Raw genomic sequence first — 24,748 nt, 5'->3', positions numbered from 1 at the left:
GATACCAGCTCATGCACACTGAGTTTTATATGCTAGCACTGTCTCCAGGCAGGTAAGAGGCAGTGTGGGTTCTGAGAGACAGCTGCAGGCACCCAGCGCGCTTTGTGTCTGGTAGAAAACAGTCCCTGGCCCAGGGTGTGACCCTACTGTAAAGGAAGACAAAATCGTCCAATTTGGACAACCTGTTTTAGGCTCACATTTTATGTACTCAAAATAAGTATGCTATTTTAGCCTTAGGGTAGTCTGTTTCTGCTTGGGTTGATAGCTGGCTGGGGAGTGGAGGTGGTGTTACTTCAAACCTGGCTCAGAAACAGTTGAGTAAGGTAGAGTGTTCCACCCATCCTTTTTGTTTTTAGTTCTGTTCTCCTTTCTTTTAAAGGAGCTTTTAGTGTATTTCAGTGGCAGTGAGGGTTTCGAAGGCAAAGGTCACAGCTACATGTATTTACTGGTACCTGTCATTGCATATGAGTGGAAAGGAAAGTGTGGATGTTATTTAAAAACATTTAAATTTTAGGTAAAAAGAAAAATCAGTCTCTCTAGACGTGTTCTCTTTGTTTTCCACTTTCCAGTTTCGCCTCCATTATCTTTTATTGTAATGCACATAGTGTAATTCCCAACCTTTACTATATATCAGTCACTTGGGGAATTTTCAAAATATACCCATGACCAGGGTCCTAACCCCAGAGCCTGATTCATTTGCTCTAGGGTTACACTCAGGTGATATTTGAAAAAAGTGACCCAGGTAATTTTAATGTGCACCCAGCGTTTAAAACCACTACAATTTCAAACAGGAGTAAAAGTATCTAGGTTCTAGTTGCAGTGCTGCCATTTACTAGCTGGCTGATCTTGGTCTTCTATTTCCCATAGGATAATGAGGTTGGATTAGAGATATATAAAAATTCTCTAACTCTACAACAAAATTACATAAATTGAGATTCATATGATCTCATCAAACTAGCTCCAAAGAGATGGAAACGGAATTATTTAGAGTGTGAGAGTTTGATTTGAAGTAGGTAATATACATACATACATACATACATACATACATAAAAGCACTTAAGTAAACTTTTCCTTCTTCCCAATTACAAGGGGTGGGAGAAAAGAAACATAAAACATTAATGTTTAGAAATCACAAGAGACTTATAGGGCTGCTGTGTCTATCCCCAGCTCTCTTAAGTTGGGAGCTAGTCAGGTGGTACGTGGGGAACAGAGGGAGGAGAGAGTTTGCTACACACCAAGAAGATACATATAATACAAACCCCAAAGGGCTTAACACAACTCATCAGAGCATAATCTGGTCCGGTACTAAACAGAGCTAGCGTGGAACGTGGGGTAGGGGTGTGTACATATACGTAGACACACACCTGCGCACGCGCGCACACACACCCCAACTCAGTCATGCACAGTGCTTGCCGAGAGCAGGCAGAAGGGCTGATCCCTGGCAACCCGCCCCCAGGCCTCAACCCCACCCCTCTCCACCAGCTCCCTGTCCCGCCCGCACCCAGAGGGTTGTGGGCCGGGCCCAGCCCCACCAATAACGGAAGGCAGCGGCAGCCACGGCCATCCTCCAGGAGCGGGTTTTCTGTCCACTCTCAACCTCTTTCATCTTACCCGTCCCTGTGCTCGGAAAACCGGACTCTGACACTAACCCCATACCCTGGCTTCCCTGCCAGTTTTCTCTAGACTAGGCCCTCCAAATAGGACCAAATAGAACCGAAGCCCTTGGCCCAGCAGCGGCTCATCCTCACCCTCCGGTTGATCCTTAATCCTTTCGCGCTCCCACTCGCAGCCTCTTGTCTCGTCCTCATCCTCACACCTGTCCCAGACAAACCCTATCTTCCCCAATCTCACCTCCCCGCTTCTCCAGGCTCTCCTACGCCCTCGGCTCAGTAGCTCTCCGAGCATTCTTTGCCATGGGGACCCCACGCCACGCTTACACTCTCCCTCCTTCCAGGACCCCTCCCACGACATCTCGAGAGTCCCTCCACGCGCTCACACTCTTTCACCTGCAGCCAGACACCATGCCCACCCCCCGCCCTCCCGTTCCAAAACCCTGGGAGCCCTCACTCCCGATCACACCCTCTCTCCGGACGCGACACGCCCCGCCGCCAGTGCCCACACTCCTAGTCTTCTGCCTCTCCAGCTGACCCACAGGGCGCCCCAACCACCTCGGCTCTCCCTCTTTCCTCTCTCCCGACGCAGGCTCGCACGCTCACATTCGCCACACCCCCGCCCTTGAAACTCCCGCTCCCCGCCTCCGCCCGGCTCACACTCTTAGCCTCACAACATCTCCCCGCCCGGCCCCAGTCCACAGATCGCGTTCGGGAGGGGTGGCCGCCGCCCGCTGGGCGTCCGCGGTGCCCGGGCCTCAGCGGCCGGGAGGTGACGCGGCCCGCGGGAGGAGCCCGGGAGGCGGAGGGGCGGAGGAGGTGCGGCGGCGGCATCGAGCGACGGAGGCGGCGGCAGCAGCGGCGTAGAGAGCGGGCCCACCGCACCCACTCTACGGACCCTAGGGCGGCGGCGGCGGCTGAGGGACCCTGGGCGGGCGCGTGATGAGGAAGGACCGGCGCCCGACCCTGCTGCGCGTCGGAGCTCGCTTGGATGCGGGCGTTGGCAGCCGCGTAGCCCTGGCCCCGGGACTCTCCGCCGCTAGCCCTTGTCATCTCTTCTCCGCTTTCGCTTACCCGGTCTAGCCCGGAGGGGTCTCTGGCGGCCATCCCCTGCCCCGCGGCCCTCTCCTCGTCGTGGCTAGAGGGGGGTCCTCCCTCCGCGGCGCCGGGAGCCCTGTGACGCGTCAGCCGGCTGTACGGCTCAGCTGCTTCTCTGGGAAATTAGACCCTGCTTCCTCCCTCCCCGCTCTTGCGCCCCTCCGGCTCGCGGGACGCTGCCTCTGGGCGCTCGGAGCGAGTTCCCCGGACTCCCCCGGGGGGCTGGGTCGCGCAGCCTCCTCTTTCTCCTCTCGAGCGGTGCGCGCACCCCCCGCCCCCGCCGCGGCCGTACACACTCGCGCCCCGGCCGGCGCGCCGCCCTCCTGCCCGCTCCCTCCAGTCACCCCACCCTTAGTCGTCCCCGCCACCTTACTCCACCACCCTCCCCTGCCGCTCCGCTCACTCCGCGTCCCGGCCCGGCCTCCCGCTCCTCGCTCCCTCAAACCGCTCACTTGCCAGCCCTTCGCCCCCGGGAAGAAGAAACATTTCTCGGAGCGCACTCATCAGCTCTCCCTTCCCCCGCGCTCGCCCTCCCCTCCCCCGCTCTTCTATCTTGGAGGAGGGGGGCTGTCGCCTAGGATTGAAGGCCATTGATTTGTATGTATTTGTCCCAGCGCCGGAGGCTGCCCCAGCCGCCCGCGCCGGTGCCGCCGCCGCCGCCTCCAGTGGAGTTGCCTCCCTTCTTCCCTAGGGTGGTTAGACTCCACCAAATATGTCGGCTCCTGTCGGGCCGCGGGGCCGCCCGGCTCCCACCCCGGCGGCCTCTCAGCCGCCTCTGCAGCCCGAGATGCCCGACCTCAGCCACCTCACGGAGGAGGAGAGGAAAATCATCCTGGCGGTCATGGATAGGCAGAAGAAAGAAGAGGAGAAGGAGCAGTCGGTGCTCAAGTAAGGACCTGGCTCCATCTTCCCGCCTCCCTCCCTGCCCTCCGCCCCCTCGGTCGCTGCCCTGCGGCCGCCTGCGCGCCCCGGGTCGCCGCCCTCCCTCTCGCCGGCGGCGCCCGGGCCATGAGGGTTGCGGCTGGTGGCGGCCGCCGGGGCTGCTTTCTGGGTGTCAGAGCGCGGGGGTGTGTGTCGGGGAAGGAGGGCGCCGAGGCCGGCTGAGGTGAGGGTCGCGAGCCTTTGGGCGTTGTAATTTTCCCGGGCGTCCTGCTGGCTTTCCCCGCGGGCCAGTTCGGCTCCGTGGCCCCGGAGGGGTTGGGGCTGAACCCAGGCTCCGCGCGTCCCTTCTCCCTTCCCGCCGCCCCCGCGCGGAGGCAGTGACTGGGGCAAGGAATCCAATATGGCCGTGCACAGGTGCTCCCCGGCCGGGACCCCGGCAAAGGCGCGCCGGCCGGGGATGAGGGCGCCGCCGGGGCCGTCTCGTCGCCGCCTCCGCAGGGCGGCTCGGAGAGCAGAGCTGCCCACTGTCGTAGCGGGCAGGAGGGAGGCCGTGCGGGCGAGGGGCCTAAGCTCTGTCGCGTTTCGGGTGGGTGTGCGGCCGCCGCCATCTTCCACCCCCTCCCCCTCGGCGGGTTCTAACACCCTGCACTCTGCTGCTCTTCCTGTTTGCAACTAGTAAATCTGTTTAATCCTGAAGGGACTCTGAAGAGACCCTAGTTCCTCCCATTACTGCGCTTTGGGATGCTTCCTACCTTGTGAAGTTCTACTATTTGTGCTGATAGGCTAGGCAGCCGGGGTCTTGCCGAGGGTGGGACGGTAAAAGCAGCACCCAGTCACCCGCGCAGTTTAGCGGCTGTGTAACTTCAGCACCAGGGAACTGTCCGGACAGATATCTGTAGCTTTGAGACTCCTTTTCTTGTCAGTCTGGCAAAGAGATTTGTTTCTGCACGTTTGCTTTTAAATGTTTTACGGTTATTTGATTTCTCAGTTACTACGTGAAAGAGAGTGCGCAGAAGATGTGTAACCCTTCTGATATTTTTCCAACTCTTTCATTTTTGCTTGAAATGCATTATTCATTAAGATATTAATTTGTACAGTTTATATGCCGAAGGTGCGACAGTTATTTTCTGTGTTATCAAATATACTTTTCCCATATTCTCCACAGAAACACATAGTTGAAAGTGTAAGAGTTCCTCTAGGAGGGAACTAACACACTGACCTCTGATCATTAACTTTTAAAAACAGGTTGTTGCATTCAGTATTCTTTAGCACTTACAAAGAAACAATTCTGTCTATACATACCTATTTGCATATTTTAATGAAAAATATTCCTTTAAATAATATAATAACAAATGTATCAAATATATTTACATGTCCAAGAAAAATACTAGTTCTCAAAAATATTGAAGCACTAAGAGAGCAAATGTGCTCCTAACATATTAACTGAAATAAAGAAGAATTGCTTCTTCGAAACTGATTTCTGGGTTTGAATACTTGTTTGGGAGTGTGATTTATTAGTAGCCTCGAGAAATGAAAAAGGTTAAGAAATTTCAGTAGCTTATTTCAACTAATAATGAATTAAACATTATTTTGAAAAGTTTTTTGAGCATACTTCTAATTTTGCTCAACTTTACTATATATACTAACAATGCCAAGCTTTTTGATGACTTAGATTTGATATTTAGATATATGAATCTGTATTTTTCACTATAATTGCTACAAAATAAGTATTTTCAAAATGATGCTCAAATTAAATGTGGTTTTATTTCTTTGACTCACATATTTAGATGTAGAATGTGTTTTTATTTTTTTATGGTATGCTAAATCATGGTACTTACTGGCTAGTTCAGTATAGTTCCAAATCTATTTATTGTTCTAATATATAGAAATTTAAATGAAGTTTTGAGTACTGAATTAAGAATTACTCAAAATTAACTATATGTTATATAGTGTGAAAGGGTTTTCCAGGTAGGTACATGTGAATATATTACATTTCTATGTAAACCTACATACTGTGCAAATCATATAAAGTTTGTGCATTCATATTTGCATAGTTTAGGTAGAAACAAGCATTCTCTACACATATAGTTGTACAGTATATGAAATTTCATTGATGAAAAAATCTGTTCATATTTATTTAAAATATCTATTTGCATTTTTACCTAACTGAGACTTGGAAGGAGTCATACCTCAAAATGATCTACATGGTTTCGGAATTGTTTCTGTATTCATTTTAACAAGAAGCTATTTGGAAGTTAAAGCATAATATATTTGAAACTTTAATTTTTAATGTTCTTTAAAAATACTTTTGGCTTTTGTAATAAGCTAAGAGTAGGCAAAGAAAATGAGGAAAAGAATAGATAGACTTTATAATAGAATGATAATAGTGAAAGACATTGTTTTGAAGAATTTGACAATTTACTAAGTAATATATTTTCAATGTTGTTTATTAAGTTCAAATGCTATTTATAAGAAAAAAATAATACTAATATTCTTCAATGATTACTATTTCCCATTAAGTTTTAGGGGCCATTTATCTGGTCATGACTACACTTTCTCTTTAGTGATGTCCATTTAATTGCATGTTAACATTTATTCTGAGAGAAGGTCATGAGCAGAGAGAAATAAACTGAAATTCAAATTCATGTCTGCTGCCTTTTAACAACTATGTTAAAAAATAAGTTTGCTGTGTGAAAAATTGACACTGTTGCATGGAAATATTTTTGGATGATCTGTGAGTTTCAATATTCATGTTAAGTATTCATACAAAGTGGAGTGTGCCTACCCAAGGGCATCATAAGATGATGTATTGGATTACAGGAAGAAAATAATAAAACATATTTACATTTCTATTTGAAAAAGAAATTAAGCTTTACTAATACTTAATATATAGATTGACAGTGTGAAGATGCATATAATTTATAAATAAATATACATATTTTAAGAAGTTCATGCCTGAGATATTTTTAGTGAGAGAGGTGAGCGATCAAAACTGATTGAGACCACTACAGTAATCTCTCTTCTAAGGAGCCTGAATAATTAAAAACTATTTATATTTATTTAATCATTAGCAATTTCTTCAAAGTCTAGCTGAATATCCACATACTCTGGAAGTCTTTGATCACCATCAAATAATACCATTTTACGTGTGAGTGAGATATTAGGCCTTTGGAAGCATTTTTATATTTCAGTAGATCAATAATTACTTTTTTTATCCTTATGTAAATTCCTTTAACAGTTTTAGTTTGGATAACGCAATCTATCAGTAAAATCTGTAATGTCCTTTTATTGATTAAAGTTTTTAAACCTTGTCTTTCAAGACTAAACTTCTTGAGGGCAAGAATAAAAACTTACCCTTCTTTTCTTCGGAGTTTGTATTTTGCAGCATCCTTAACACCTGCACGTGGTAGGTACCTAGTAAGCAATGTTGATTTAAATTGTAGTAATGTTCATTAACAAGTAGTTTACCAAACTTGTTGGGAAAATGAAATTTTTGGGACAAAAGTACATAATTTATTAAAAGTTTATATTTTTCAGGGAGTTTTTGTTGTTTGTTTTTGGTGTGATATTGTGAAAAAAATGTATGAGGAAAGCAAACCTACTGAAATCAACAGAAAAGTATTCATTCAGTAAATACTTATTGAGTTTCTACTATCTGCATATAATAGTCTTTCAGATGAGGTGTTTTTGCAACAAATTAGAAATTATATGCTTCTTGACCTGTAAATTATCTTTTCATTCTCAGTTTAGATTTTCTGTTAATGTCAAAGGGATAATTTGCTCCCCCAATAAAAGAAGATGATAAGTAAAAATTTCCATGATAGATCAAGGTAATAATTTAGCTTATATTTAAAACATAGGTAAGCAGTTCTAATTTCTTTTTAATAATTCAATTTTAAAAGTACTTTCCAAAGTCAATTTATAAACTCCTTTATTTAATAGGTAACACATAACATAATGTATAAAATTTCTTAGCTACCTATTTCCCCTAGCCAGAGGCAACTGCTGTTGTCAGCGTATTGTATACTCTTTCAGAAATATTCTATGCATGAGAGTAGATATGTGTGTATATCAAATACTGTGTGTCTGTATATGTAGGTATGTGTGTGCACACACGTATGGGTTTATATTTGTAAACATAAAGAAACACAATGTGTCCTGCAGTTTACTTTTTCGGAGATCAATTCCATACCTGTGAATATATGTGCCTAATTCATTTTAATGGCTGTGTAATATCCCATTTTATGAATGTTCTGTAACTTCTTTAACTAGTTTCATATTCTTAGGTATTTAAGTTGTTTCTAATTATTTTGCCATTAGAAATAACGCTGTGATAAATATCTTTGTACATATGTCATTTCCCACATGTGTGAATATGTCTCTGGAATAAATTCCTAGAAATGGGATTGTTTAGTCAAAAGGTCATAAAATATAACTTTTATATTTTTTATAACTTATATAAAATAAAAATTTTAAATTTTAATAAATATTAAAAATAATAAATATTAAATTTCACAAAGGAAGTATGCATAAGTGACATATAATAGGGAGATTTTCACACATCCTTGTTCAGTCAGTATGTGATAGTCCTTGCCAATGTTTTGGTGAAAAATATGCCATTCTAGATTTAATTGCAGTTTTCTTACTATCAGGGAGGTTGAGAACCATTTGTATTTCTTTTTCTGTTTGTCATTTTTAATGATTTGTTGAATCTCTTTATTGTCACCTGTTTTATGCTTTTTACTAGTCAGGGTTTTTAAAATGTATTTAAATTTATTACTTTTTATTTTATGGCTTTTGGGTTTTGTGATATGCTTAGAATGATCTTCCTCATTCTAATATTTAAAATACTACCATATTTTTTCTTATAGCCTAATGAAATTTTAAGAGTCAGATAAATGATGTAACAATCATGAAGACTTAAATAAAAATCGTTATTGTACTTGTAAATAACCATGCTCATTGCCAAAACTTGAAACTCTATAGATTTTAAGGATTCAAAATGCATTCTAAAAAATTGATTGGCATTTTATGAGAGTACCTAGTAAATTCTTTATGTATATTCTATATTTTAAAGTAACTAGGACAATTAAATAATATCTTGTTGGCAATACATATTGATAAAAAATTGATTGTACAGTGTGATGAAGAGAGAGGTAGTGGAGGCAAGTGTGCTGGGCTAGATGGATTTCGACTTGAAACTTTATTTTACTAATTAATAACTGTAAGTTCTTGCTTACATTATTAAACTCTCTGAGCCTGTGTTTCCTCATCTGTATTATCTGAGTAATAACATCTACCTTGAAGGATTGTTGTAATCAATATAGACTAGTTAAGTGTCCTGGCACAAATAGGTGTGAAATAAATAGTTGTTATTAACTGATTATAGACAGGAGTCTCTAAGCCTTAATATTATAGCATTCCTGGGTGAAATTTGTCCCCCCTCCCCTTTTTTTGAGAGATTCTTTTCCTTGTCTACTGGGAAGTCAAAATATGCCTGGAGGACTTTTAGGTGACTTCATTATTTGTCTAGAAGGCTAAGAATGAGGAGAGGGAAGGTGATGAATTGGAAGCAGTTTCCTCAGCAAAAACCATTAATAAGGAGTCTGCTAACTAAGGTGTAGCAGTGAAAATAATACTGGCACCATGTTATTGGTTATTGCCAAGATACTGATTGTCCTAGGTGAATGTGAGGGAACTAATTTGTGGACATTACATTGTGGTGTTTCTTAGATTTGCCTGGATCAATTTTTCACTCTATTAGTAAATCAAAAATATGTATTTACTTATTTGTCTTATTCATATTATATATGAGGACTCAGAATCTTATCAGGTTAATCTAATTCTGAAGCATGGTTTTTAGAGTTTAGAATGCTCATCTCCTTTCCTTTGCCCCTTAAATGCACACAATTTTTGTATGCCTTCCTCTTTCTCATCCTTCTGGACTTAGCTTCAAATTTGTCTCCTTATCTGAGCACTTTCCTGCCGATGCTTAGAAAGCATGGGCAGGAAAGCGCTTTCTTTTATCCTTCATCACATCTTTAATATTTCCCCAATTATTCTTATCAAAATTTACATTGGAATCTTTGTTTATAATCTGTGTACCCTGCTGGATTATAAATTCCCAGAGAACAGGCATCATGTCTGTCTCGTTTATCATTTCAGCCTCAGCTTCTAATCTAACACACTGCCTTACACATTGTAGCACTCAAAAATATTAGTTGGGGGGCTTCCCTGGTGGCGCAGTGGTTGAGAGTCCTCCTACTGATGCAGGGGACACGGGTTCGTGCCCCGGTCTGGGAAGATCCCACATGCCGCGGAGCAGCTGGGCCCGTGAGCCATGGCTACTGAGCCTGCGCGTCTGGAGCCTGTGCTCCGCAACGGGAGAGGCCACAACGGTGAGAGGCCCGCGTACCGCAAAAAAAAAAAAAAAAAAATTAGTTGGGGGAATGAATGAAACATTGGGAATTAAATGTTCACTTAGAAATTAAATGTTCATTTAGAAATTAAATGTTCATTTAGATAGTGCTTCCTTTCAAGGTAAAATTCAGTAATCTGAAAGAAAAAGGTTTGCTTAGGTAGTAGTGCCCTTGTTTTTGAAATGAAATGTTAAGTTTTAAACATACGTCCAGTTTTGCCTATTTTACTGGAAGCAAACTTACGGTATTTTTGTATGATTGCAGCTCATCTTTCTTTTGGACTAAGAGCATATCTGTTCTGACTAGAAACCAGAAGAATATTGTGATACATCATTTTCCATTTAAGGAATATTGCAAATTAAGGAATATTTTACTTTAAAAATGATTACTTTACTTTTAAAGCATTTGCAAATTTCCAGTATGTTTAACAGAGCTGAATGGTAAGGAACATACAGAATGTGTTGGTTAGAAATAATTCATTTCCTCCAGGAGCGGGCAATCCAAGGCCAAGCATAATCATATGAACACATAAAGATGTAAAGTGCCGTGAAAAAACACTGTAAAGTTGTTTTTAGCACATTATAACCATAGCAGAAAATATGTTAGATAATCCAGTGAGTAGTTTGTTGTCTCTTTGGTATTGTTTGAGGGTGTCAGACACTTTATTCTTTTAAAATTTCTAGAAATTTCACTCCTAGATATTAAAGATAGTAGAGACTAGAGATATCAATACTTTTGTATTCTCTAGTCATGTAAGGAAATGCAGACATCTCTGGGTGTTAAAAACACTTTTAACCATTATCAGCTAATCCTTGAGGAACTCACTGTAAGAACCATGATAAACCACAATTAAACTATTGCATAATAAGTGCTAGTAGACCACTGAGCACAGTATATCGTGGCTATATTCATACAAGAGGAGTGCCTAATCCAGTCTTGGGGAGATAGTATCTAGGCTGAGTCTCAAAGGATGAGTAGATGTTAGCTGGGCAGAGGAAGATGTTGCGAACAAAAATACTAAAACTCCCACATCTCTCTCCCCCAAAACTTTACCTTTCATTTGTAAAAGAGAGGCAGGGAATGGTGGAGAAACTCACTTGAAGTGGTTCAGAAGGTCTGGAGCACAGGGTTTAAATGGAGGTGTGTTAGTAGAAGAGACTGGAGAGATGGCAAGGTTCAGAGTTGAAAAGATTTTACATGCTATTCTTTGGATTTGGATTTAATCCTGAAGGCAGTAGGGAGTCCAGGAAGGATTTTAAGCACTGGCGCAATATAATCAGACTTTTGTTGTCAAACTACCTCCCCCTACCAGTTTTACAAGTACAATGGGTTGATGAGAATACGTAATGCTAGAGACAAGGGCAGTAGTTGGGAGACTCTTACAGTAATTTGGGTGATAAATGATGAAGATATGAAATAAGGCAGTCATGGTCGAAGTGGAGAGGCAGGACAGATTTTGAAAAATTTAGGAGCCAAATGGCCACGATTTGACAACTGTGTGTAAAGGGTGAAGTAAGCTCTTACGATGCCTGACTTGCTCAACTGACTGCTGTATACATAATACCTATTTGTCTTTGTCTGCTTATGTCACTGACTGTCAGCTCTCTGAACTCATCTAGTTTCAGGACCAGTGTTCTCTTGAGAGGGTGGTGGGGAAGTGGCTTCTTTTATTGTTTTAGTTATTTTAAAGAGCTTATAACATGAATATGAGTACTAGAAGTGACTACAACTTGGAATGTAGTGGGGGTAGGATGGGAAATAATAGAGCAGTAATAAAAAAGGGAGAAAGGAAAGAAGGCAAAGAAAAAGGGGACAACAAGGTCAGGACTATTTGAATCCATTCCTAATAGGAAGGAACCCTAATAAATATCTTTGCTTATAATACTTTTTCCTGCTGGATATACTAACGCCGTGTAATCTTTTCCAGGTCTGTCTTCCTTTTATTGAACATTCCTTGCTCCCATTGACAATTTAGTCTCAGTGAATTTCTCACCAACTGGTTTTGTTTAATCCTTTGGGTGTTTAAAATTATTATGCAGTCTTTGTTGTATATGTTAGATTTAATTCGGGCAAACTTCCTTTTTTTGTATATCTTCCTATACCACTTCTGAGGAAATTTTGGAAATGCGGGTGTATTTTAGGAAAATATAGAGAGGAGATTAGCTGTGGAGATGACATGTTGCAGTTGATGACGATTCTTTTCCTCTTTATATGAGCTTACTGAATTATTGCAGAATTTATAAGTTTTGTTGGATTTTGTGATGGGAAGTTCTAGAAATAGGATTAGAGCTAGGATTATAGAAAGGGAAAAGTTGAGAACAGGTTTAGACCCAGGAGTGATATAATATTGTTTCACCTACTCTCTCTCTATAATTGTTACCAAAAAACTGGTGGGCAACTACATAGTATAAATTAAGCTAAGATTGAACAACTTTTATATAGTTTATATATTATGAACATGTATTATATCTATATTATATATACATGTCAAAAAGCTCTAATTTATATTTTCCATACAACATCCTGCAACTAGGCTTCTGGGATGCTAAAACTGGGAAAAAAGTATACACTAAATACTATAGCTAGATAGCAGAATAACCACAATGGTGTTTATTGGTATTTGATGCTTTGGTATTGTTCAGTTGACAGATGGAGATGATGCTCACATCCATCTTGTTTTGTTGGCGTATAAGGTGTCTATTACAATTGTTGTAATGGTTTGCTTCTCAGGCACATACATGAAAAACCTGTTTAATCACATATCACATCACACATAATTCCTTTTGACTGAAAGCTGAAATAATTAATTAATGCTTTTATTGGCACAACATTTTTTTTTGTCGAAAATGAACTTTGTGGTGGAGGTAGCTAGGTGTTCATCAAAGATTTATATTCCTCTTTCATAGAGTTGTTGCTATGCAGTAGCTGTCTAGCCCTGGACTACCTTTTCCGGCTCCTCTTGTGTCTAGGTGGGTGCATGTAATAGAGCTCTGGCTGATGATTATCCTCCCCCTCTGCCCCCCAACCCTGCATTAGATTTTACGTGAATAAGAGATATACTTCTGTGTTAAGTCATTGTGATTTTGGAGGCATATCTTTTTCTGTGGCTAATATCACCTAATCTAATACAAATTCTCTTATGATTACTGCCTGTTATTTATTTAATTTTGGAAAAGCTTTAAAGTTCACATCTGCACTGGTCGAATCCAGAAGTACTTCCATGGTACTGAATTTTACCATCACAGGCTGATCTCTCTTCAACGATTGTCTGGTCTAAGCTAACCTAAGTCTTAACTCAGTCATTGATTCTTGAATACAGAATTTATCAGGAAGTGTCTTTTCCACCTGTCTGGTGACAATTGGGCTGTGTCCCAACTGAGGATTTGTCGTTGAAGTTTCGGGAAAGTACTTACACTGTATCTTAACAGAGATACTTGCTCTGGAAGCCAACATAGCATATAGACTTAATGATGAGAAAGAAAAATTCACAACGTTAAGGATCCATTTTAGAACAAATTGAAGCTTCATGTTAAAAGTTTTGCAGGTTGAAGGCTAATGGTTAAACTCCATCTCCAAACTCTTAAGGTTAGGAAGATTTACAAAACTGGGAGGTGAATTTTATAAGACCAGAGGGAGATATAGTTGAATGTTGTTGAACTTTACCACTGCATTTTACGTATTTTTCCATTCACTGCTCCAGATCTACTCCATATTTTTTTCCCACTTTGCTTTGTACTATAGGAGACTGACCTCTGTGGATTGCACCAGCAGGCTCCCTTGTTCTCTGACCTCCAGGTGGGTTCTGTTGATGTGAGATGTTGGCAGATTGGATGGAAGGAGAATGAGGTCAGGTTATTTGTTCCCAAGTTTCCTCCATACCAGTCTGGTGGCCCTCTTAGTATAGCTATTTTTCTTCTGGTTCTGGAAATTCCTTCCCACTGTTGCTAGCCCCCATACTGCACTGTCCCTTGTTGGTTTCCTTAAACCCTGCCCACACCTTTGTAAAACAGTCCCTTTATTAAACTCTCTTTAGTTACTTTGTTTGAATATGCCATCTGTTTCCTGCCAGGACCCAGACTGATACACCAGAGTTCAGTAAAAATTTATTGGGATTATGAATGTGAATGGACCATGACTTTAGGTATTCACAACCCACTTCCTTCTTTGTAATCATAGTAATCTTTTTACAAATCCCTCTCTGTGTCATGTTCTTTAACTCTTTGATTATGCACATCCTCTTACGTTACCTGATATGCCGTTTTGTGCCTAGCTCCATTGCTGTGAAGAGATACATCTCTCTGATGTATTTCCGCCAGTTGGGTATCTCTTCTTTCAATTTCCATAGCACTTTGTAAATAATTATTTTATAATGTTTCAGATTTTCAATATCAGTTACTAATCTCTATGTTCTTCTTAGTATAACAGGTTTCTTTGATGTCATGGACCAAGTTTTAATCATCTTTTTATGCCCAAGGTAGTACCAGGCACGTAGTTGTGAGTCAATAAACATTTGTTAATAAAACCTGGAGGTCATGGGAGTCATTCTAATTTCCTCCCTCTTCCTCAGCCCTCAAATATAATCAGTTACCAAATCCTGTCATTATCATCTCCCAAATATCTTTGAAATCTCTTTCTCTCCATCTTCATTGTCACTGCATTGTTTCATGCCTTTACTATGTTTTCCTTAATTATTCATTTCTAAACACGGATCTTTTCTTTAGGCTCACTTTCTGTAATCCAACCTCTATAATAGTACAACTCTCTAACATACAAATTTAATGTTCTTAATATTCTTCAGTACCTCCCCATTGCATTTATGATATAGTCCAAACTTCTAGGTATATCATAGAAGTCCCTTTATGATGTTTTATCAACCTTTATATCCTGGCAGTCTTTCATGAGCACTGCCTGTTTTGACTGTATCAAAATATTTGAAGTGAGTTCCCTATTTTTTTTTTTTTTCCATCTTCTGTTGTAGTTTAGCATATACTGTTCTCTATGACTAGAAAGCCCTAGCCACTTTACTCTGGCTAAGTCCTCCTAGGTCTTAACTGAGATTCATCTCAGGTTTCCAACGTTTTGGAAACTGGGTTAGATGACTCTCATTTGTGCTCTTACAAACTCTTGTTATATACTTCTATTATATACATTAATACTACATTAATGCTCAATAGGCAACATTTATTGAATTCTTACTGTGCTGTTGCTGTGCTCTATTATATATGCATTATCTGATTCAGCCGCTACAACAATCTTATGAGATAGTTATTATTTTCCCCAGTTTTACAGATAAAAAAAAAATGAAGACTCCAGTTATATGCTCAGAGTTTTCAGTAGGGAGCGAGGATTTAAGCCCAAGCAGTCATATTCCAGAATTTGTACTCTTAATAACCACACCTTATTATGTTATAGTTGTTGACTTCTTCCTATTTTCTGATAGATTGTAGAAAAAGGACAGTGTTCCCAGTGGGTGGTCCATTGTAAGTGGATATAAATTTTTTTTGAATGAATGATTAAATCTGGCACTACCTAACTGACAGAGTGGATAGCTGCTAATACCTCAAGAAATGATTATCTTTAGGATTTAGTGGTCACATTTGTAAGAAGTTTATTGTTACTTCTCTTGGACATGAGAACTATTGGTTATGGTGCATGGTATTAAACTAACAATCAAGTAGTGGGCAGCAGATGAAAACAGTTGAGAACAAAATACATTTAATAAGTATTATTTTTTACATTTAAAAAACGTTTCATTTAATAAACATTTATTCAAGGATGTGAGAGATTAAGCCACCTTTTGCTGGTGCACCAGTAGACACTGTTTTTTTGCTATAGTGTAGAGTATTTTTCTATTTGAAATAGTAGTTAGCATTTTAGAGAATTCCACCAACAAAAAAAATTCTCTGGACAATAATAATGGTGGTATTACAGGGGTAGGAAGCTTTGAGGACAAAACATCTTTGTTAAGACCAGGTTCAATGTCTAGAATATGAGGTGATGAAGTTGATTTCCAGATGATAAAGAATATTAGCATATGGTCAGTGACCAGTCTTCAAATATGTTAACAAGAATAAGGTAACATGGTAACAAACTTGAGCCAAAGAAATGAACCAGAAGGTGTGTGTAATAGCTGCTTCATTTGAGGTAATCTATGGCTAAGATTTCCTTAAAGAGGCTTTACCCTACCTATACCTCATGTTTAATTTCTTAAAAAATTTCCCCCTTACTTTGTATTTATGTTCTTAATGGTAAAATTCCAGTATATTTTTGTTGATATGATAGTGAGAGCTTAGAGTACTCCTAGAGATGTGTTGCTGTGGTACCATTGGTTGTCTTAGCTGAGATCTGAAGAGGAATGTGTAAAATTGAGGAAAGAGAAGTGGAAATTCAAGAGTATGAGACTAGTGTTCACTTTTTATCTTAAGCCTCTTCCATATAGGGTTTTCTCTGAATTTGAATATATCTCTAGACTTGTAGCAGGAATTGAAGGAGGGAATTAATATTTCTTCAGTGTCTACTATGTACTAGGATCCAGGTTACAAAGCTTATGAATAACAGAACACAGATCTGTACCTAGATCTTTCTAACTCCAAAACCCAGTCTCTTTCCATCACATTGCTGTTTAGTCTTATGGAAAGTAGTTAAGAGCCTATTGCTGAAACACTTGGACTCTGGAGTCAGACAAGCTTGGGTTTGAATCCCAGCTCTGTTACTTGGTAGTTGGGCACCTCAGTGTCTTTATCTGTAAAACGGGGATAATAATACCTACTTTATAAGCTGTTATGAGGATTGAGTTTACATTTATAAAGCTCTTAGAAGAGTTCCTAGCACATAATAAACATCATGTGTTTGTTAAATAAATAAATTAGCTGAAAGAGGAAAGCATTGATAACTGTGGAGAATATCAATCCAGTTTATCTTCAATAAATACTTTTATGAATCCCCAATATTTTAATACCTGTTGAAAAGACATTGCTACTTCCTTTAATAAAGTATGACCTAGATCTTCCAAGGTTATAAGTAGTATCCCTTGTATTAATTAGTTTTCTACTACTAGCAAACTTAGTGGCTTAAAACAATACAAATGTATTATCATACGGTTCTGTTAAGTCAGAAGTCTGACATGGGTCTTACTGGACAAAATCAAAGAACTGGCTGTGTTTCTTTCTGGAAGCTAGCAGGGGGTGTTTCCTTGCTCATTTGGGTTGTTGAAAGAATTCAGTTCCTTGATGTTATAGGACTGAGATCCCCATTTCCTTCTTGGCTGTCAGCTGAATTGTGTTTTGACCTCCTAGAGACCTCTATCCAGTGTTGCACATAGCCTCCTACATCTCAGAACCATCAACGGGGCATTCAGTTCTCAAGATGCCATCTCTTTGACCGTTCTTCTGTCACTGCCTCTCTCTCTGTCCACAGCTGGGAAGGATTTTTCTCTTTTAAGGATTCATATGATTAGATTGGGCACACCCAGATATTGCAGAATAATCTTCCCATCTTAATCACATCTCTAAAATCTCTTTTACCATGTAAGGATACATATATTCACGTTCCTGGGATTAGAACGTGAACATCTTTGGGCAACCATTATTTTCCTTACATTCCTGTAGTAAGTGCCACTAGATATTAAGTTTGGATATATGTTTTTATAAAGGAGACATTGAGCTACTCTTATTTTTAAAAATGTATTTTGTATTCAGAGACACAAATTCTAGAATGGTATCTTTGAAATAATATTTTACAATAGGTTTTTTAACCTATTTTTTACCTATTTTACAATAGGTACTTTTCCATAGGTTTATTATACTTTATTGCCCTCAAATTATTGCCAATCTGCTCTTCACTTTTCATTTATTTAAGTTTCCTCTCGAATTAAAATACTGGTCAAATGGGAAGTGGGCTTGGGGGGTTGGGGGCAAGCAGTGAGAATTGTTCTTAGCTCTGCACATAAAGAACACTTAAGTACTCTTCCTGAGTAGTCTTTTCCGTTAATAATTGGATTTATTTTTATAGATTGAGGAATAAATAAATTTATCATATGACTAACATAGTGAAGAGTTACTGAAACCTTTCCAAATGCAACATTTTCATTATCTGATGGCCATTTTAAAAGACTCAGTATAAACTTTATATTATAGTATGAGTAAATAAAGATTGGGATTTAATCTTTTGATGAGAATGCAGTTTCTCTTGGCATGTTTGGTTGAGGAGCCATTTCTTACCCTACAATAAATGTGCTTTCATATATTATTTTTATTTCTTATAATTTTTAGCCAAGAAGTCTGATTTAATGAAAAGATATAGTATGTAGTATGACTTAAATTTTATGTCTGGTTAAAATATAATCTATTGTTTTTACTTTAGTACATAAAATATTAAAAGTAGCTATGAAATAGCTAGAAAAAGAAAATAACCAAGGCTGTCCTTCAAAACTACTAACACAAATTCATGTTTCAGCATTTTTTTTTTAAATATATGTTAGTAATTACCATCTTTTTTTTTGGCTGTGTTTGGTGTTCGTTGCTGCGTGCGGGCTTTCTCTAGTTGCGGCGAGCAGGGTCTACTCTGTTGTGGTGCGCGGGCTTCTCATTGTGGTGGCTTCTCTTGTTGCGGAGCATGGGCTCTAGGCACGTGGGCTTCAGTAGTTGCAGCACACATGCTCAGAGGTTGCGGCATGTGGGCCCTAGAGTGCATGGGCTTCAGTAGTTGTGACGCACGGGCTCTGTGGTTGCGGCTCATGGGCTGTAGAGTGCAGGCTCAGTAGTTGTGGTGCACGGGCTTAGTTGCTCCACAGCATGTAGGATCTTCCTGGACCAGGGATTGAACCCGTGTCCCCTGCATTGGCAGGCAGATTCTTAACCACTGCGCCACCAGGGAAGTCCAGCATATAGTTTTATATGTTGGAGTAGACTAGATAACAGAGTCCAGTCAGGAGACAGAAACTACAATAGTAATTTGAACAGGGAAATTTTAATATAAAGTTTGTTAACTTGTAGCAGAGAACAGCCACCTCCTTTAGGGCTGAGGCTGAGTACTCAAGGAAGGAACAAACTTGGAAGAGGTCCCTTCCCCCATAACTAAGGCTGAAATTCAGCCCTTTTTGGAGGTCGTGGCACTGTCCCATTGCGCTGCCACCAGCTGAGGCAAACAGGCAGGAAGTCATCTGTGGGGATGTTGGCTGCTGAGAAGATGGCTGGAGTGCTCAGGAAAGTCCCTCACTGGGGAGCCACCCATGGGTGTCCATGAAACTTGTCGGGATACTGCCTGCTGGGATGCTGCTGAAATTTCTGGAACGATGCCTGTTGGGGTGCTGTTGAAAAGTGCTAGGAGAGTGAGTGCCACTGGGTATCCTGTAAACTCCTGGCAGCCAAGCATCGCAGGAAACACTACAGAACTCCCAGAACCAAAAAGAAAAGCCCCTTCTTCCTTTTGCTCTGGCTCCCTCTACTGACAAAACTTAACATTGTGCCAAGTGGTAAAGGAGAAATGGTCATAGAGTCTAGATCCAGTATCACCAAGTGGGACAAAGAAGGATGGATTAGGAGCTGAGAGGCAATACATGTATAAATTTACGGTAGGCTATGCTATCCTCAAATATCAGTAGCTTAAAACAATATAGGCTTATTTCTTTTTCATGCTATATGTTTTTTCTGGCTCACTTGGGGTCTTCACTCTATTGTCAACCCTGAGAGCAGATGAAGAGAGAGACTGGTGAATTGCAAGTTGTCTCTTAAAGTTTCCTCTCAGAAATATGTATATAACTTCTGCTCACGTTTCATTGGCCATACATAGCAAGTTACATGATCATGCCTAACTCAGTGTAGAAAAGTGTAATCCTACCATGGATAGAAGCAGAATCAGAAATATTTGTTGAAAAATATAACTACCACAGGATTGACAGGATTGGTATTAGAAAGTTTGTCAATCCCTAGGATAATTATTTATAATTCTGCCTTTAAAAATTGTTTAATTTGCTTTGTAGTTTTTAGGAATTTTAGTGAAAAATAGTATCAACATAAAAATTGATGGTGCTCTTAACTTCTGGGTCAGTGACCTCAAATCTGACAGTGACCTAACTCATTTGTGTAAAATAGTGAGGGTGAAACATATTTAAGCAGCAGGAAATATATTTTTTGAAGGTTAAGTACAGACTTTAAAATTTTGCATTTAAAATTTTTATATTAACTTATGCTTACATGATATTACATGAAATATGAAATGTGTCTTTTTATGCAGAAAAAGGTTTTTTCATTTATGGTCAGTCTTGGATAAGGAATAAAAAACAAGATTTGGGTATCTGGATTAGAGTCCTGGCACCATCATTTACAAGCTATGTTATCTTGAAGAAGTCACTTCAACTCCCTAAACTCTGTAAATGGAGATCGAAAACACAGGTCCAAAATTCCTTAACTGAAACTTGTTTTGCCAGCTGTGTTTTATAATGCAGCTATTTTGGATTTTAGAAATGTAAAGGTGCATATGCCACGGAGATGTGTAACTCTTAGCGGGTCAGGACAGCAGCCCCTAAGCGAACACATTTATATTTCTCCAGTGAAACATGAATATTTACAAGTAGGTTAAATAAAGACTATATAAAGCCTCATGCTAATTCATTCAGATCAAGAATTTTGGCACAGACTCACAAAAAAAGCTCTGTTTTCAGAGCTTTTGGATTTTGGAATCATGGGTAAGGAATTAGGGTCTGTAGTATCTTTCTCATAGGGTTAAGGTGACACTGTAAATGAAAGTGCCTGTGAGCTATAAATTGCTATAACATGTTAATTGTCATAATCACAGTGGCCATTGATGTTATAACTGTCACCAGCCATTTAAAATATTCCTATATTGCTAGGTGCCTGAAAGATGGGAGGAAGGGGTGGAGTGGTAGAAGCTAGTTGGCAGGGGTCAGTTGTACAGGACGTTGTATGAAGGACTGGTGTTCAACTGATGTGTACCAGTACAGAGATACTAGTTATTAAAATATTGAATCACTTTAACGCAGATTGGTAACTTTTATTGGAGAATGTTACCTAATGATGTTGTCCAGTGCAATCTGTAGCGGTGAATGACATGTCCTCGTAACATTGCTGGTGTGGATTAATGTGGTCCTTGGAAGGCACATAGTGACTGGAGCTGGAGCTTTAGTGCCTGCCTAATACTTCAGCATTTCCTGTTGTTGGAGGTAATGGAACAGGCTGCAGTGCAGGTAGTTTCTGTGGCACCATTTTTTGGGGGAATGTCCTGAGGCACAGGGGTTTCGTGGGAAACACTAGCATCCATATGCTATGTGACAGTGACATGCAGGCAGCATGCCCAGTTGCCTTACAGCTGCAGCAAAGTGCTACTGGGTACCAGGGACTAATGACTGTCATTTTAATGAGAAAGATGTTGGGAAGAGCTTGGTATGGTTCTAAATATCAAATCACGGCCCCTTTAAAGAGATTAAATCAACACTTCTAAAACTTAACAAATGATTTGGAAATTATTTAAGTGACTATGTGTATAATTTATGGTACAACTCTTATTACAGTAGTCCCCCTTAATCAGCTGGGGATATGTTCCACAGCCCCCAGGGGATGCTTGAAACTGTGGATAGTACTGAACGCCATATGTGCTGTTTTTTCCTGTATGTAAGTACCTATGATAAAGTTTAATTTATAAATTAGGCACAGTAAGAGATTAACAATAACTAAAAATAACATAGAACAATTATAACAATATACTGTAATAAAGGTTATGTGAATGTGCTCTCTCAAAATATTGTACAAATTTAATGCTTTTTCCATCTTAACTTATCATTCAAGTGGCCATAACTTTTGAAGTTTGAGGTGCGACAGCAAAACGAGTGCAAATTTCTTTTTCCTTCTTCACAATTTCACAGACAGAGAATTTGATCTTACAGTAAATCTTAGCAACCTCAGCATACATTTTTTTTCTTTCATTATTAAGTTGAGAACTTTCACCTTTTCACTTAAAGGAAACATATTATGGCTTCTCTTTGGCATTTACCAATTGCCAGCGTCGCTAGTCTTGTGCTCTGGGACCATTATTAAGTAAAATAAGGGCTATTTGAACAGAAGCACTGTGATACTGTGAGAGTTGATCTGATAACCAAGAAGGCTACTAGGTGACAAATAGGCAGGATGAGCTGGGAAAGGGATGATTCACATCCTGGGTGGGACAGAGCGGGACAGCTTAAGATTTCATCACACAGTTCAGAATGATGTGCAATTTAAAACTTATGAATTGTTTATTTCTGAAATAAACATTTTCCATTTAATATTTTTTGACTGCTGTTGACTGCGGATCACTGAAGCTGCAGTAAGCAAAACCGCAGATAAGGAGGGACTACTGTACACAGTAAACATCTATAGCTTATTTGGAAAAAAGAAATTTATTTATTTATTTTAAAATTTATTTATAATTTTTAAAAAACTTTATACAATTTTTAAAAGTTAATTTCCATTTATAGTCATTTCAAAATATTGACTGTATTCCCCATGTTGTACAACACATCCTTGATCCTATCTTACACCCAATAGAAATTTACTTTAAATGTTAATTTATATATTTATTTGTATATTAATTTTATATGGTTGTATCAGTTGTTAAATATTTAGAACCATCTATGCTTGTATGCCATGTTAAGAAATTTGAATTTATATCACTGGCATGTTTGATTGCCATGAAAGATTTTGAAATAAGAGCATGTTAGGGCCTGTATATTCATAAATTCCATTGATTTAGTGTCAGAAAATCTAGCTAGTGTGAGAATTCTCACCAGTGTGTTTCCACCAGTATTGCCACTGTCTCGTATTCTGAGATCTTGTGTTTCTATCCTGGATTTGTCCTCTGTATAGTTTCAAAGTACTGTCTTAAAAACCAAATTTAAATCATTCATTCCCTAGCTTAAAGACCTCTTTAGCCTTCCTCTTGCTTTGGATAAAATTCAGACTCCTTACTTTTGTACACAGGTTCCTTCACAGTCTCTCCCCAAACTATCTTTCCAGCTCATCATCCACCTTTCCCTTTCATAGATCTTTTCCTTTAGGCATAAGATTTTCACTGTTCCTGGAGCACTGAAGTAGGGACCCTCTTATAAGGGGAGCATATATGGAATATATGATTTAGTGAATTAATATATCATATATACTATGTATCTTAAATATTTGAGATTGGGAACAAATCAGTGGTGCTTTCATTTAAAAAGTTATGCTAAAACTATCTTTTTTCTTTTTTTAATTAATTATTTGGCTGCACTGGGCCTTAGTTGCGGCACGTGGTATCTTTGTTGCTGTGTGCGGGATCTTCACTTGCGGAGTGTGGGATTTTTAGTTGAGGGAAAAAGATGTGAGATCTTTAGTTGCGACACGCGGGATGTTTAGTTGCAGCGTGCGTGATCTTTAGTTGTGGCATGCGGGATCTAGTTCCCTGACCGGGGATTGAACCCAGGTTCCCTGCACTGGGAGCGCAGAGTCTTAGCCGCTGGACCACCAGGGAAGTCCCTAAAACCATCTTTTGAAGAGACTCACATACCACTAAGGACATAAAACTCTCATTACTCATTTTCTTCAACTTCAATAGGAAATCTTATGGAATTGTTTTGGAACACATGCTTCCAATCTGCCACCAGATTTTGCAGCAGGAATTTATATAACCATGCCATAGCTCAAACTGTCGTGAGACAGTTTACCATATGTTTCAATATTTCCAATGTTTTCAAACACTCTCCTCTTTCCCACCCTTTCCAGTTCACATTTCTCAGCTCTGTCCCGGCTTTTACCCTATAGTTCTCATTCATTTCTGTGATTCATGAATAATCTCTGTTATAGCCTTCCAGTTGAGAGTCAGTTCTCTACTGTTTCTCTTTTCCTGGACCCTTTTCTAGGCTATTAACATAAGCAATGCTTTATCCTAAGCTAGCACTCTTGATTCCTGCTCTAGGTTCAGCAGTCTAATCTCAGTCCTTTATGGCTTTGCTACTTGTCTTTTACCTCTGTTTAAAGTAATTAGAGTCAGAAACATTATAATTTAGAGCTGGCTGGTTCCTTTAACAATATAAGATGGAGTTCTAGTAAAAATTTCCCTCTTATGGATCCTGTTTTTGTCTGGTTAGAATTTAGGGGAATTTATATAGTCTAAGTCAATTCAGATAGCTTATATAAGTAGCCAGATTTTTATGATTGCAAATATTGATTTTTATTCTTATTTTCCTCCTTATTCTATATTTCCTTAGCTGGTTTCAAGGAGTTAAAGCAGTGCAGTGTGTAAGCAGCATAACGGGAAGGCTTTGGCATTAGTCAACTCTGGGTCATATCCTAGTTTGGCAGTTACTAGTTGTGTGACCTTGGGCAAGTCACTTAATCTTTTGGATTCTCTGTTCCTTTAACTATAAATTGAGGACAATAACACCTGTTTCATAGGGTTGTGGTGAGATGCAAGTACCTGTGTACCAGGTACACAGAAGGTTTATGATAAACATTAATAGGAAAAAATAAGTGCTATGCATTTTAGGTTACTTTTTCTGCTACCAATCTTGTGCTTGCCATCCCTATATGAAGTTAGATTCATTCGTTTATATGAAGGTCAATCTTGAGATTAGAAGATGAGACTAGAGTGAGAGGAAGTGAGAAGAACCTCGGTGAAATTCATCTGGGTATTTGTCCTTGAACATTTTCTTCACTAAAAGATCCTTTAGATTGAGTGTAGCAGATGGCCCTCTTGAGTCTGAAAGGTGGTTTT

The 24,748-nt window shown here is 39.6% G+C and overlaps 1 protein-coding gene across 14 annotated transcripts in view; it reads left to right on the top strand.

Annotated features, from left to right (window-relative positions):
* Positions 1-3,420: 3,420 nt before the first annotated feature.
* RIMS2 (regulating synaptic membrane exocytosis 2) overlaps positions 3,421-24,748 on the top strand; it is a gene marked incomplete at its 5' end in the record, with an annotated part of 569,746 nt that continues 548,418 nt past the window's right edge. For all 14 annotated transcript variants that reach the window (XM_082675015.1, XM_082675035.1, XM_082675011.1 and 11 more), the window contains one exon: positions 3,421-3,596. In XM_082675015.1, coding sequence (XP_082531141.1) covers positions 3,421-3,596 — 176 coding nt within the window. The remainder of the gene's footprint in view (positions 3,597-24,748) is intronic.

Source organism: Grampus griseus (assembly GCF_964374135.1).
Source record: "Grampus griseus genome assembly, chromosome: 17".
Classification (NCBI taxonomy): Eukaryota; Metazoa; Chordata; class Mammalia; order Artiodactyla; family Delphinidae; genus Grampus; species Grampus griseus.
This window is presented reverse-complemented; position numbering and strand designations above follow the sequence as displayed.